The 16,423-nt window shown below is 38.3% G+C and overlaps 1 protein-coding gene across 3 annotated transcripts in view; it reads right to left on the bottom strand.

Annotated features, from left to right (window-relative positions):
• Nucleotides 1-3,495: 3,495 nt before the first annotated feature.
• Nucleotides 3,496-16,423, bottom strand: part of LOC128804696 (protein ELYS-like) — a 40,962-nt gene continuing 28,034 nt past the window's right edge. For all 3 annotated transcript variants that reach the window (XM_053972729.1, XM_053972728.1, XM_053972730.1), the window contains exons 26-36: nucleotides 16,005-16,106; nucleotides 15,330-15,525; nucleotides 14,302-14,496; nucleotides 12,693-13,122; nucleotides 12,069-12,168; nucleotides 11,009-11,115; nucleotides 9,662-9,813; nucleotides 6,860-8,645; nucleotides 5,937-6,070; nucleotides 5,382-5,488; nucleotides 3,496-4,875 (exon numbers count right to left, since the gene is read on the bottom strand). In XM_053972729.1, the coding sequence (XP_053828704.1) occupies nucleotides 4,686-4,875; nucleotides 5,382-5,488; nucleotides 5,937-6,070; nucleotides 6,860-8,645; nucleotides 9,662-9,813; nucleotides 11,009-11,115; nucleotides 12,069-12,168; nucleotides 12,693-13,122; nucleotides 14,302-14,496; nucleotides 15,330-15,525; nucleotides 16,005-16,106 (3,499 nt within the window). In that variant the 3' untranslated portion in view covers nucleotides 3,496-4,685. The remainder of the gene's footprint in view (nucleotides 4,876-5,381; nucleotides 5,489-5,936; nucleotides 6,071-6,859; nucleotides 8,646-9,661; nucleotides 9,814-11,008; nucleotides 11,116-12,068; nucleotides 12,169-12,692; nucleotides 13,123-14,301; nucleotides 14,497-15,329; nucleotides 15,526-16,004; nucleotides 16,107-16,423) is intronic.

Here is a 16,423-nt window from a genome sequence, read left to right as displayed (position 1 = left end):
TGCCAGGCTCGTGCAGGGCGCACGCCCCGCCTCTCCCGGCAGGGCCGGCCCAGGGGAGAGCGGGCGCCGGCTGCTTCCATCGGCACCGGGCCCGTCCCCGCCGGCAGCGGGGCACCCTCGGGCCGCCGTGCAGGACGATGCTAAACTCTGGGAGTGCATCCAGAGGAGGGCAAGGAAGATGGGCCTAGGGGAGAAGCTGTATGAGGAGTGGCTGAGGTTTCTTGGTCTGCTCAGCCTGGAGGAGACTGGGGGGAGACCTCACTGCGGTGACACCTTCCTGGTGAGAGGAAGAGGAGGGGCAGGCACTGATCAGTTCTCTGTGGTACCCAGTGACACGACCTGAGAGAATGGCCTGAAGTTGTGTCAGGGGACGTTTATGCTGGATATTAGGTTCTTATGCTGGTTCTTCATCCAGAGGGTGGTTGGGCACTGGAACACACTCCCCAGGGAAGTGGTCACAGCACCAGCCTGACAGAGCTCAAGAAATGTTTGGATAATGCTCTCAGGCATATGGTGTGTTCGGGCCAGGAGTTGGACTTCTATGATCTTTGTGGGTCCCTTCCAACTCAGTTTATTCTGTGATTCTGTGTGAGAGCATGTGCTACATTGTGTTCAGCTCCAGGATGACAGAAATGTAGGTAATGCTACATAACACTTCAAACCAGTGAACACCAGACACATGCATTACACTTAGGTAAATAAGGAGAGATAAAAAACCAGACCAGTCTACAGCAGTATATTAGTGAAAACTGATTTTAGTTGCTTCTTTGAATAAGATCTTACCTGGTCCATGTAACTGTTGGGTCCTGCTGAGATGAGCACACTGTTCTTGTCCTTTAAGGAAGATACCAGGGTCAGAAGTCACAACAGGTCAGATCAAAAGCAAAGGTTTTTCTGTGCCCCAGACTCCTGGGATCATCTATGCTTGTGCTGTTGGTTTTCACAGAAATCACACACCCACCTCCTGCATCCTTCTCTCACTGTTATTAAAATCCCAGTTGTAGTATCAAAATACAAGCAAGCAGTCGTTCACTAATAATTCATGTTTCAATTCAGATTTAAACCAAGTTCTGCAGCAATGCACAGCACATAAATGCCTGCTGTGAGTCATGACACAGCCGAGGAGGAACTGACCTGAATGGTCACATCAGTAACCATAACTTGCATTTTTCACTCTACCTCACATATTGGTCATCCACACAGCCCAGTGCTGAAAAATGCATTTTATTTTAGGAACAGCTTTAATTAATCAGGAACCACAGAACATTTATCTTCAAGCATATCAAAGGAACTTATTATCTTGACTACTTTGGTGAAAAAAGCATTCCTGGAATGGAAACCCAGAAGTTTGCACAGAAGACAAAAGTACGAACAAGAGAAGCAAACACTGTCCTATTACCTAAAATTATATTATTTCATTATTTTCAGATTGGCCTAGACTAATTGGTTGCAAGCATTGCCTAACTACTCATGAGAACCTGTAGACTGTTTGCTGCTAAAGCTTCTTTTTTTCCCCCACTAGAAATCAACACCTTTGCTATATAGTAGTTACATGGGAAGTAATGAAATTACAGCAAACAAATTTATTGCACTGACAACCCTGAGAGTAGTCTTCCATGAGAGGAAGTTCTGATGGGGGATTAAATAGATATCTGTGCCCTTACTTGCACACTGGACATGTACAAATATTAAGGCAAATAAACAAAATCAACATTAATCAATTAGCACTTCAAGCACTGAGTGGCTATTGAAAGTAAAATAGATTTACCTCTCCTTCATGTTATGACCTAGAACAAATACTTTAGTCAGCCTTAGCTTATAAATATTTGAAGAATGTTTGTGAGGTAATTCAAGAGAATAATTTCCACTGTAACATTTCTTTTCTTACAAAATACCTTCCAACAGCCCTTAATGTTATTCATGCGCCCGTCACTAATAACTCCTCCTGTGTGCTTCCTGGAAATAAAATCTGGCATTTTGCCCCATTTTATTCTTCCTGAAAGCTAAGGTTCTGCTGTCCCAAGGTGGTCAACCTTCCAGTGGAATTTTCTCTGGGGCTACACCCTAAAGGTACAGATGCAAAATCTGGCTTCAGCTTTTAGCCATCCAGCACTTCTTTAGAGGATAAAAACGTTAAGGAACCAAGGAATTATCTTTCTATAGAAAAACTTCAGAATATTCAATTTAACAATGAGCTGTAGCTCCTGTGAAATTCCCACCTTGTTTGCTAGAAAATTTCAGCCCGGTGTCCCCACAGCTTTCTGCATCCATCCATCCACCACCATGAATCCCACCTCCTCTACAGGTCCCTCCTGCCCTTCTCTGGCACAACTACTCTCTTCCTCTCAGCTCCATGTGCAAACAGCTGCAAATCTTTTCCACTCATCCTTCACACATGCAGCAAGCCTACAGACAGCACCCACATAAAGTCTATTTTCTCCACTTCATTATAAACCCATCCTTGAGCTGGCTCCTTAACACTGTTCCCCAGCTTCTTCCTTTTCTCAGGCTCTAAACAGAGCCACAGTGTTTGGTTTTGCTTCCATTTCCTTCTATGTCCTTCAAATTTCTTCTTAGTGCCCACTCCTTGATACACATTATGCTCAGGCTCCTTTTTAAACTGCTCCTTGGGGAAACTGATCAGCACTAGAGAACTGTGCACAAAATCCAAGTTACAAAAAAAGGGAAAAAAAGAGTAAAACATTTCAACACATAATTAAAACTCCTTTTAAGTAAAAAGTTACTAGAAAATTGCGAACCTAAATTAAATCTATTGCCAATTGTCTTTTGCTATTGCTTGCTTTCTTCCTAAGCACAGACAAATGAGGCTATTATAGCTGAGGTATAAATAAAATAGACATTAAAATCTAATAAAATCTGCTAATACTATATTTTCCTTATTTCTAAATAATTTTCATACCAAAAAAATATATATAAGTATAAATTACAGAAATGCATTAAAACCCTATTAAGCAATCTTCACTAGCATTTCATCAGTCAATTCAATTTGACAATAATCAGAGTATTTTACAAATACTCTTGTACACTACAAAAAACAGATTTGCCATCTGTATTCTATTCCAATTTTGAAAATTTGACCTTTTACCCCATTTTCTGAGCTATTCACTGCACTTCTGAGAAATGTGAATATAAAAAATTGCTAAACTTCCCTTTCCTCTCTGACCATACTTATAGTTATTAATGTACAAAATGCAGAAAATAATTACTAACTTGGCTCAAAGGTCTCCATTTACTTCCACTTTCACACTTTAAACTTTTGACTTTTTTTTAAGCTATCATTCAATGTTGAATACTTCCCCAAAGAGAAAAATATTCAAGTGCATGCAATTGCTTCTCTAGAATGATCTGTTCTGAGACAGAAAAATCACAGCCCCAGAACAATCTTCTTTCACAAGCTTAGTCTGTTATTAGTATATTCATTCTCTATGTACAAGCTATTAGTTAATAAATAACTTATGTCTTAAATAACTGTAGTAGTTTTTACTAATTGAAAAGTTTAATATCAGGTTCCACCATTCTGTAGTCTTCAAAGTTGCATCCATATATAAATTAACATACAGAAAAATAATCCGTTGTCTAAAAGACTGCACATCAAAATAGTACTTCCATGTCTGCTTTTAAAAGAATAGGTTTGTGACTTTATTTATACAAATTGAAACTTTATAGGGACATATACTCCTTAACCGAAGACTGTTAATGAAATAATTATTCAAAAATACGGTTTGTAACTAAGATTTCTGTACATTTCTGTACCTTTTTCAGACTATTATATAGGCTTTACCATCAGGTTTTCAGTGCTGTGATGATATGCAGGTTTCAAATACTGCAAAGCATGTTTACAGACAGTAAGTATTTCAATTATAGTAGCAGTCATATTATGAAAATAATTTTGGCTCAAATTTCAAATTATCTGGGTAGTATCCCTTTAAATCTGATATGCTATTGTAAGCATCACACCATCTGTACAGTTAACTTTTTGCTGACAACAAATTTTAAGAAATAATGACACATCTGAGGTGTGATCTGGTTTTATGAACTAAAGAGCAGCTTTCCCAAAGTTTAAGACAAATACAAAAAAAAATATTGCACAGCTTAAAACACAATTGTTTACATTCTGACTTCAATACAGTACAACTTAACCGTGAATGTAAGGAATTACCAGTTTGTATTGTAAGTCCAATTATTTGTACCAGAAGGTCAAACATAATTTTAAATTAAAACTAGTATGTTTAAAATGTTTACTCATTACAGGAATTCTAAACAAACTTTTTAAAAGCTTTTGGAATCACTTTTGAAAGTCTGTAACTCCCACAAACCAACATTAAAAGTTCTAAGTAATACAGGTCATTCAACCCAATATTCCCTCAAAAAGCTATCAGACAGTAAGCACATTGTGTATACATTTTTATTTAACATTCCTAAAATAAGCTGTATTTACATATTATATAAATGTATGAAGTCTTAATATAAAATAGAAAACTGCATTGACTGAGGAAATCACACTCCATATGGAGTTACTTACTGAAGACCATTTTTTTATGAAATTCTACAATAATTTATATAAATTATCTCTTCCAAATTAGATGATTTTTCTTCTTTTTACTAATTCACACAATTTTGATGACTTTACAAACAGTGGTGTACATTATAAACTTAAAAAACAGTTACAGCATCTTCCGGCGCACAACTGGCTTTGGAAAATTCGACAGTCTTTTTTTGTTCTTTCTTAGTGTCTTCCCTGCTGTATCTGTAGTTTCTTTCTGTTTGGTTTTTGTTCCATCCACTGGACTTCCAAAAGGAGAGATGAATTTTATTTCGACTGGTGGAGGTGACCAAGAATCTTCTTTTGTGGTTCTGAAAAGAAGGATAGGCATCATATCAATTTTTCAGTACTAACAGTATTCAATTGAGGAAAAAAATGACATGGAATTCCAAAATCAATTAAAAAAAATGCATGGGCTTCTGTGCAGATAGAATTAAAGTAGAAAAGGTACATAAATCAGGTTTGTTTTGCTTTCATTCTCTTTATTCATTGTCTGGCCAACTCCCACCTTGTATGAGAAGCTAAACTGGAAGAGTTTGAGTTCATAAGGTGGACTAAGTCAATGTAAAAGCATTGCAATGCCACCACTGCAATTAGTATCCACCTGCCCTTTTCTATTCCCTCCCTCTTCCATTTCCATTAGCAAACCAAACCCTTAAATGGGGAAAAGGTGCCTATTAGATCAGCAAGCTGGACAGGTTAATGGAGTGAGAGAAGACCTGCACAGCCAAGTGTGGAAGAAGTAGTTAGATACTTAAAGAGCTGAGTCACAATCACATTAAGAAATGCAAATAACTATTCAAAACTTATTTCGTACTTGCTTGCTTTCTTCATTTTTGATTTTGGAGTTCTACCTCTCTTCAATTTTTGCTTTTCCCCAGACTCCATGGATTTGGTATCCTCTTCCTCTTTAGCTGGAAGCTCCTATGTTAAGACAACAAAAATGTTACTCATGAACAAGTTCTTAGACTTCTATGGAATAATAACTTTTTTTCATTAAGAAATCATACCAAAGTTATTTCCAAAAGTACCCTTTGTTTGCAAAAACAAATCTTCCACATCAAATTATTTTACCATCCTATAAATTAAAATTCTGAAATTAACAGGTAACACACCAAGTAAGTTTAAAGAGAGCCACTGTGCCTTTTGCTAAAGGCAAAAGAGTATTTTATCAATTCCTGATTTACATAGATTCAAAACTGACTTTTGTAGCTAGTTTTCATCAAGAAAAACAATAACATTTTAACTGATTCATTTAAAGCTCTGTTTAGATATGTTTCCAATGAAAAAAGCAAGGCATTGCAAAGCACAATCTCAAAAAATGGTACAGAATTAAAATCAAGAACATGGGACAACTGGAGTTTTTACTTACTGCTTCTTTCACAATTCGGGAAATGCTAGCTACAGGTTTTCTCCTTGACCTCAAAAGAGGGGGTGAAAAGACAAACTGAGAAGACAAATCCGGGTCTAAATCCTGAAACTTCACAGGATGGTCTGTTTTTCCAGCTAAAATGACAATACATTGTTAGCATGCATATACATTATGCAGGAGGGACAGTAATATTAAATTACAGCTGACAAAAAAGAGCACAACAGCTTCCCAAAATAAAGGTCCAATCAGCTTTATAAACACTCCATGCAAAGGCATTTTTCCCCCTAGTAACCACCTCTAGGGATTAATTCTTTTACCATAAATAGTGAAACAAAACTAAGCCAATGCAGTGATTTTACCTGCACCTACATTATCAAAGATATTATACTCCAGAGGAATCCACAGTCCTTACATATCTCAAAAACATTTATCATGTACTCTAATTAAAAGACTCCTGTGTACACTAATTTCACTGACAAACTATACACTCATGAAAAGAATCACATAATTAAACAGCTGTACAGTTTGTTGCAAGATGTAGCTCATCTGAACTTGAAAACTGAACAGAATTTGGAAACACACATCCTTTTATTTCTCTTATTATTGGGGGGGGAAAGGGTGGCAATCACATATTCACAAATAATCTCTGGTTTTCAAAATCTGACAGAAATTAAGTTCCTTACAAAAAATATAGCTTAAATTTAATTTCATGTCTTCTTCAAGATTAGCTTCATAATCTATTTCTACCAGAACTAAGCAGGCAGTCACATAGACTTCAGCCAAAAGATGAACTGCCTCTTGGCAATTTTTTTCTTTTGCATGCTTACATTCTTTGCAATACTTAAAGCCATCCTCACAATTTGTTTTCCGTGGTTTAAAGAAGAGGGTATGCCCTCTTTTGCATATAAACATAGTGCACCTACCTTCAAATTTCTTTGTCAACTTTGTGAGAGGAGGAGAGAAAAGGAAAGCCTGATTTTCCTCAACAGACAGTTTCTGATGGATGGCAGTCCTGCTGGATCTGGTTCTTGTAACACGATCTGTCAGAGCTCTTGATGTCTGATCACGTCCTGAGGGGTTTATGTCTTCAAGCAGCAAAGGACTGCCACCAGGTCCTTGGGAGGTCTCAGACACTGATCTCCTCTTCCTGCCCCGACGCCCTGTCCTTACTGTAGTCCTGGGTGTGGTTGGCTCCTCACTTGGCTCTGCAGGAGTTTGTTCATGAGTATCCACTTTTTCTGTGTTCTCGTGTGGCACTCTTCTAGTTTTTCTCTTAGGAGTATCAAGGGCTTCTACTTTCACACCTGAATGTGTGTCTTCCTGAGAAGAGGTAGACTCTGCATCTGCCAAGACGTTTTGTGCCGCCTTCCTAGCACTTCTTCTAGGCGTGACAGGAAGTTTAAATTCTGTTTGAGGAATCGATGATTTAGACACATCAAGATCAGAATTTTCTGAAACTTCTGATGAACTAATCTTTCTTCTTCTGCCTCTTTTACTTGGCACAGGTAAAAGGAGTTGGTCACTAAGCTGCACCTGTTGATCCTTGACAGTATCTTCAGTAAATTGTAAATTAAAGCTTTTCAATTTTCTTGCACTTCTACTGGGACTGACTGCTGTTTTTTTATGATCAGTGTCAGTCTTGCCAGTTTCTGGATTTCCAGCTGAACTTTTTCCTCCTTTAGTCCTTTTGGAAGCAAAAGAAGCAATAATGTTGCCTTCAGCAAGAGGCATTTCCTCATTAGCCTCTTCTCGGAGTTCAGATGCAGCTTCCTTTGCTCTCTTTAATCCTCTTCTAGGAGTAACAGGCCGAGTACTGTCAGATAAGGTTTGTCCATCAGAATGGCTGCTTTCTGTTTTTTCTAAATTAGACAGTTTAGGTTTCCTACCTCTCCTAGGAGTAACAGGTGTTACAGGTGTTTGCTGCTCTTGAGCATTTTCCTCTGTTTGGAGCCTGGGAGTCTCAGATGATTCTTTTGTTCGCCTGGTACTTCTCCGAGGAGACAGTCCAAGCAGAGCAGGGCTGTCTGTATTCAGCAGCTGCTGAGTGCTTGCTGACAGAATACCTGGACTTCTACCCAGCTGTCCCCTTGTGCGTGTTCTTGGAGCAGTGCCATAATGATGTCTGCTGGCTTCCTCTCCCACTGCTTCCAGCACAGGTGTTAAGGGAGCTTTTGCCTTCTGGAATCTAGTTACCTTTTTACCTATGGTTTCATGAATTGATTGTTCTACAACTTCAGATGTAAATTCTTTACTTCTCGTGTCCTTGATTACATCCAGTAAGTTCTCAGCAATGGCAACCTTAATAGGTTCAGGCACATATGGGAGTGATTCTGCAATATTTTGGGATTCCTGATCACCAGTTACAGTGGACACTGAGTTTGTAACATGTTCCTGGCTTTCAGTATTTCCTAAATTGGTCACAGGCTTTTCTTCTGTTGTTGTGTCATCTGGTTTAGAAGCATCTACAGATGTAGGGTCTCCCATCTCTGCTTCCCCTTCTTCTCCTTCCAAAACTAAGGTAAAATTATTCTGAGATAGAAAAAGGTCTCCATCTCCCTCAGCTGCATCATATTCGCTATCTTTATTGTCAGGCAAATCACATGCAAACTGTTGCTCTATATTTTCATAGCTATAATGAAGATCGCTTGATGGATCTAGCTCACTGTATGGTGATGTTTCAGGTGCTGGTTCTGAGGTATCTTCTATAACCTGAAGTGAAAAAATGTCTGTTAATACTTTATTCAGTAGCAAACAGACTAATTTCACACTGAGCTAGATAAAACTGAAGTTCCCTTAAGATCACCCCTGAAAGTGAAACAATGTGCTTTTGTACTCCAGCTAAGAGTTTATGTAATTGAGGCACAGGGATGAGAGCCATCCCTGTGTACAATTCACATGCTCTGTTTCTGATGTTTCTGTTCAGAACTGACCATTTGCCACTGCCCATGACCAGGAGCAGTTTTCCAGCACAAGGTGTGTACGCAACCAGTGGTGACCATTACATTGCAGTGCCCTCTGCACTGCTCCACAGCCAGAGTGACCCACTCTGCCTCTGACAGGGCAAAATACAATTGGGTCCCCAACGCTTAAAGCTTCAGTCATGATAGTTCTGACAGTAGCACTTACACTGGCCAGGTATCACATCCAACAACTCAACACTGCACTTTGAGGAGTCACTTGGATTGCATGAGATTACACACAGTTTCTAAATACCTCCATCTCTTGAAGAAATATCTTGACAATAAATGCGCTCATTACTGGGAATTCTGTGTCTTAAGAAGGAACAAACGACCTAAGCACCTAAATAATTCTGAGTTTCCTTCTCACATTTCTTTGTCCTTTGGTAACTGGTTACCAGTATAAAAAAGCTGCACTCCTGTAACTTTTTTATCGTCTTTAACATTAAAACTATTTTTTAAAGTAAAGTTTGAATTCTACTAAATCAAATTAATGCCTAATTAGTTTAAAAAATAGTTTAGGCTTTTATTTTGGTTTTGTTTGCTGTCAAAGGCCTAAGTCTTGACAGGTCCCATTCATGTTATAGGAACAGAAAATGCAGAAGAGAAAAACATATCTGCCCTTACAACACTGAGTTTTTAAACTTGTGTTAAGCAGCTCAAGAAACAGACACATTTTTGAGCATCTTCAAATTGTCAGTAGAACAGGTCTGTCCTCAATTTGCAAACTGTTCTATTGTGTAGAAAATGGGAAAATAGTTTACTTACATTAATTTCCTCAGTTTTTGGAAGATTGTTAGAAACAGGGACTTCTTCAGCTTCAGGGTTACATTCTTCAGGTAAATCTACACACTTGCCCTCAAGGCGATTTTGAGATGGAATACTGACCATGTCCTCACTGTCAAGGATACTTATCACAGCTAGAAGAGATTTATGTAAATTTACTTTAACCTTTATATAAATGATGGAAGTTTAAACAAAAAGAAGTAACAGATCTCGCAAGAGCCAACAATATGCTTCTCCATCCTGCCACATATATTGGGCTTTCTCCAAAAGCTAAAACTATTGTGCTGGTTTTGGCTGGGATAGTAATTTTCTTCATAGTAGCTGGTACTGCTCTATTCTGAATTTGTGCTGAAGGCAGTGTTGATAACAGGGATGTTTTAGTTACTGCTGAGCAGCACCTACACAGAGCCAAGGCCTTTCCTGCTTCTCACACCACGCCAGCAATGAGTGGGCTGGGAGTGCACAAGGAGATGGGAGGGGACACAGCCAGGACAGCTGACCTCAACTGACATCCCATAAAGTATGGCAGCATGTTCAGCATAAAAGGCAGGTGAAAGAAGGAAGAAGCAGGAGACATTAGAACTTATGGTGTTTGTCTTCCTTCCCATGACCCATTTTCCTGCTTTCCTGGAGATGGCTGAACACCTGCCTGACAACAGGAAGTGGTGAATAAATTCCTTGTTTTGCCTGACTTGCATGCAAGACTTTTGCTTTCCCTATTACGGTGTTTTTATCTCAACCCATGTGTTTTCTCACCTTTAGCTCTCCAACTCCCTCCCCCATTCACCCAGGGGAAATGAGCGAGTGGTTGTGTGGGGCTTAGTTGTTGACTGGGTTTAAACTGTGACAACTACAGATCAGCTAAAGGATGCAGCCCCACAGCAAGGAAGAAGGAGGAGAAAATAAGTTGTCAAGTCCATGAAGGGGACAAAAAGAGGACAATGTGGCTGGAAAGGCACACTGGTAGACAGTTGCTTCAGTCTGAATAGTGAGGATGCATCATCTTTTAAAATAGTAAATCAAGCAGCAGATCCTATGGCACACAAATTGGTAGTGGTGTACAACATTAAAATAAATACTGATCTCTCCTTGTAATACTTTAAATTCTACCAGCATCTCAGTATTTTGATCAGTATTTGAATGAAAGGATTCACTATGCACTGTCTACAAGGACTTTCTTTAAGGAGGGTGTTCTCTCTACAGTTTAATGAAAGTTAGCAGTAACACACTACTACTATTTCCATCTGAGACACCTACAGTGGTATGGCAAACTACACATTTCACTTGAGGAGCTCGGCTACCCTACCACACAGAACATTTCCAACATACGTTCACTGTCTGCCTCCAGGGATTCAGTGAGCTGTGGATTTGTTGCAACCAGTACGGCTTTTTCTTCTGATGAAGAAGTCATTTCAGACTCCTGGTAGGTTGTTTTGCTTCATGAAAAGAGAGAAATTCATCATAAAGGTTGAAAACACACCTTTAAGAGCTTTACAAGTTACTTTCTCACTGTAAAACCTTCAAGTTTCAAACCACAAAAAATACTAGAAAAATTAGAAATTCCTCTATCAACATATTCAATGTGTAATTCAATTTGTAATTCACTTTGTAACTCATTTTATGCAACAAATTACTTAACAATTCTTAACATTCTTAACAATACTTAACATTCTTCCCAGCTACCCAACACTAGATAATAACATAACAGAGGTGCATTACAGAATAATGTATTATCTTTGAATAATATTTATCTTTGTAGAAAGAGGGCAACTACAATAACAGGGGTTCAGAACCAAGTGAACAGAAGTCTCTACAGACGAAAGTTATCACTTGAAATTAAGGGTTCTCTCATTGCTAACATTCTGTCTTTATCACTCAGCAGTTGCAGCTTTTAAAGTACCTGGTGAGAAAATGGCTTCCCTTTCCATAAACAAATAGATGCTAGTTGAGCACACACAGAAAACAGAAATCAAGTGTAAAAAATATTGTCAGAAAGAATTCAAACTCCAAAATAAACCCACTGAAGTTACAGGAATCTCAGGATTCATTTTTAACTACGCAATTCTCATTAAAAAAAATAAGGGCTTATGTTCTGTTATCTGCTTATTAAGTCTCACAAGGTCTGTATGAGACTGTTGAACGAAGTATTTATCATCATACTTTGGGGTCTGCAATGATTTGAGAAAAAAGGCTCAAATTGACAGCTAGTCAATGTGCATTACGTTCACACCAGATTACTTTTGGTCACAGACAGAATGGAATAGACAGGCCCTTACATATAAGAACACAGGAAAGTACTAATCCCAGGTCAAAATCAGTTTTCAAACACAGATATGCCAGCAGCTGTATGCTGTGTGAACTCAAAGATGTATCTACTTCTTAAGCTCACCCTTCATTTCCAGCCCCAGAAGTTGCAGCCTCAGCAGCTTTAAACACCGACTTATACTCAGGAAGGGTATGATATTCAGCATTTGATTCTTCCACAAGTCCTACAAAAATTAAGAGATGGATGATTTCCCTGTTGCACTCAACATCACTTCTTTTAAACTGCTCATGAGTTAAAAGTGATCCTTTATGCATTTCACCTAGGATAGGGAATTAACAAAATAATGATACCAAGACTTCAAGTGCATAGATGGCCTATGTTCTTCTTTCCAGTAGAACAAGAAGTCTGATGCATAATTTCAGTTAAACAATGTAAAAATTCCTGCAAATTATAGAAGTACCCCTAAAACATAACCAGAAGCCAAAGTTTTAAACATGTATCCCTTTCAAAACTCCCATACTGTTGCTTTTCAGCTGCAACTACACAAAAAAAAAGTCAGCCAAGGAAAGTATACATTCATAAGGTCCAGGATACCTAGAAAAGGACTTAAAACATAAGAGGTAATTTTAAAAGCCTAGGACACTTGTGAAAACTCATCATTAATTCCTGCACTCCTCAGTAATTCAGTCTTTTGAAGACATCTGAAAAAATCAGAAACTTAGGTTATCATCATAGGATGAAACATACCTGCTTCTTTTCTTTGTCCTGAAGAATCTGGTTGTTTCACCTGGAAAGGTTTATCTTCAACCATTTCACTTTCTTCCTCTTTCTCAAATTCTTGAACATCAACAGTTTCTTCAGTGGAAGAATTAGCTGGTTTAGCAGCTATAAAGATGACATCATCTTCAAAATCACTAGGTGATTTTGCATCATGATACTCCAAAGTGGTCTGGTCTGATCTGACAGAGAAGTTACTATTTTCCTTGCTGACATCCATCTTCTCCAAATCATCTCCAGGTATGCTTTCTGAAGATTCCTGCAATTCAGCACGATTATCCCCAGGACTGCTCACAGTAAACAGAGTTGGTTTAGTTCTACTTTCAGACCAAGCATCCTCCACTGAGCCATGATGATGCTCAGATGAAGCTCCAAATAGTGCTTTATCATCTTCTGTCACCTAAAATAAAAGTTAAGATTGGCAACATAAGTCTGCCTGTTGTCAAAGTGAAACAAAAAAAACCCCAACAAATACTGATATTTCTAAGTTCCATATGTCCCCTTAGTGAGGCAATGAAAAATTATTTCTCATTCTAGCATTATCTTAGATTTAAAGCTGAGTGTAAAAAATAATTACACTTTAGATTGCTTATTGAGTTTCCATGACATTGAAGAATTAAGATTAAATCAGTCTTGCTCACTATGTCATCTCAAGGCTCTTCACTAGGTTTACTAGTGCGTTTTCAGGAACACAAAGCTTTGCCTAGTAAAATCCTAACTCAAGATTTCTCTAATTTATGCTAGCCCTTTCAACAAACACATATGCACTACTAAAATATCCTGGTGTTCAATTATGCCTGTGGCATGGAACAAGCAAATTAATCTGGCCACTATTAGTAAGAATTTCATACAGGAGAGAGTACATCTTGTTACAACTGAGTAGCTCCTTGTAACACACACCAGCTACTCACACATGGCACATGTCCCTGTTGTGCCGCCGATTTGGGTACATTATGCTGGCAACTGGCTGATGGGCTGAGCCACAGAATCCAGCTACACAGCTGCAGGAGCAGAAGAGACCACAGCTGGTCAGATGGACCCGCTGCATTTGAAAACTACATGGATGCTATCTCTGGTGCAAGGCAAGAAGCAAACCCGAAAACTTTGGGCCTGAGAGAACGAAACACTACAGTTCTTTTCATCAGGAGTCTCTTTTTACCATCATTTAAGTAAATCCAACGTTGCAAAATGACAGGTTAAGAGACAATGCATCTTTATGACTTTTGTTACTTTCCCAGATGTTCAATTTACAAAATTTAACAAACCCAAACAAGAGGCTCCATCTATATTCCTTACCTTCCTGCAACACTACCATTTGAAAAGGTACAGCTGAAAGGTGAACTAACACTTTGAACAACATTTGAGTAAAACCCACCATGGTCCCTGATGTATGTTATGATGATGTTCCTGCAAGAACATGATGTTACAGAATGTCTAGCATAACAGAATCTATTTTTTTACCAAATTCTGCCATTCTGATTCACAATCCAGATTCTCAGTATAAGAAGTTTTGGCAAACTAAAGTCTAAATTAAATCACAGCATTATCTGCAAAGCTCACTAACTGCAGTCCAGCTTACCCCAACAGTCCACTTTGCATGTGAGCTCTCTTCCCTGAAAGATATTCTAGGTTCCTTTACTCGTAGAGGAGGAGTAACTGATCGTCCTGGGGATGCAGAGGGAGTTGCTAGGGGTGTAGTGCGAAGGCTGGACCTGAGAATAGACTGAGGAGTAAACCCAGGAAAACCAGAAGATGTGGCCAAAACTTTAGCTCTCTAGGAAAAGAAATAAAAACACTTAATTTAGGATCAGTTAAATCTTCAAACAGAAGACTGTACTTAAATTACAAAAAATTACATTACCCTAAATTGTGAACTGGTTTATACCAGCAGAAAGTTTTGCCTCTGCACAGTTCTTCCAAAAATACCAACATTTAAAAGATAAAAATGCATGTTTTTTATATTTCCCTTTGTTTGTCTTTGAAATGTCAACAAAATAAATGTTATTCTCCAAAATTATTTCTTCAGGAAGCAAGGATATGACAGCTTGTTTTCTGCAAGGTTATCCCCTATCCCACTAATTTCTGCAATTCCTACACTGCTCTTATAAAAGGCACACAACTTGAACTTCACTCTGCACAACAGTGTTTTCAGTTGCTGCATCTGACAGCCATTCTGCAAAGAAATGGACACACCTTTTTTTTCCACTAATTATTCAGCTACACACAAGAGGAAGTGACACTGTTGCAAAAATATTTTACAGTATTGAAAGAGTTTCAAAAAAGGAGGATGAAGCTAGTTCATTGGTACATACGGTACTTCATAAGAAGGTGGAAAGATGGAATTGTTCCATACAATAAAAATAAATTTAGTTCACAAAGCTATGGGACAATCAGCTGTCCACTGCAATCAGCTGAGAACTAAAGTTTCCTGCTTAAAGACCGTTCCAAACTTACTGCTTCCAAAAGGGCTGTGTATATAATAACCACATGCATACTGAAAATTTAAATCCAGAAGCATTTCTACTAAATACTTTGGTGATTTCACTTAAAACAAACCTCAGAAGTTTTTCATTAGGTTGGTTGCTACTGACTTTTTAAAATACAAACCTTGACCACACGAGGAGTTTCCAGTAAATTCAACTCTGATGCTCTTGGCAGATTCTTTTGGGAGCTGGAGCGATGCGTATCTGATCTCAGGAGGCTGGATGCCACAAAAGAAGTAGAAGCTCTGCACGGGGACTGCCAGCTCTCATCCTGACCCACGGAGCGGGAAGGAACAGGACGAACCACCAAATCCAGCAACCTGTTAAAATACACATTTCAAACCAGGAACATCAATAAATAAATGAAAAAAAAACCATGCCGTGATCATCTCAGATGATGCAGAACAAAAACACTGGATGAACAAGAAATACAACCTCACTGCTGGGGGTGATCTGTCAGTCCCACAAACAAGTGACAGGCACTTTGGGGCATTTTTTCATTATTTCTTTACATTACATACCTAATTTCCTAAATCCCTGCCTCTGACATAAGAATACCCCAATTTTAAGTTGCACAAGTGACCTAATTCTTAGCAGTGGAGAAAACCCATTGACATTTCAATGCAGGGACCATTTCAAATTGTCTATCTAATTTTATCCCTAAGTTGACTTTTTCTTTGAGATACAAAACTAAATGCAACAGAATGCTTGGTAAACAAAAAAAGCATACACACATACACATGTATATACATGATAAACAATACCATTTTGAAATATAAAGTCTGTAGATGTAGTATACCTTGAACACTTGTGAGAAAGTTTTGTAATAGGTGTCCCAAGAAATGCATCAGGCAACTCTGCACCAGGATGTGTACTGACTGCTGGCTCTGTAGTTCTAGGACTAGAAGGAAAATAAAAACGTAACTGATTTTCATTCCCCAAGAGTCCAGCCATACCAGAATTAGTTTACGTAACTACATCCCATGTAGGACAATCACCTGACAATTATAAGCCTCTTCTCCACTCTTAGTAATTCTGCTTATTTTTAAATAACCAAGCAGGAACTGGTAAAAGATTACTGTGTGACACAAATGAGTCTGTAAAAGTCAGTACACTAACAGCTTCATGGTAGTGACAGTTTGAGTTTCAGCTTCTTAAACACTGTGAAAACATTCGCCATAATGTAAATACATGCATTTGTATAGAGAAGATCATCAT

The sequence above is a fragment of the Vidua macroura genome, chromosome 3 (assembly GCF_024509145.1).
Source record: "Vidua macroura isolate BioBank_ID:100142 chromosome 3, ASM2450914v1, whole genome shotgun sequence".
Classification (NCBI taxonomy): Eukaryota; Metazoa; Chordata; class Aves; order Passeriformes; family Viduidae; genus Vidua; species Vidua macroura.
Note: the sequence above shows the minus strand (reverse complement) of the source record. Positions and strands in the feature narration are given on the sequence as shown.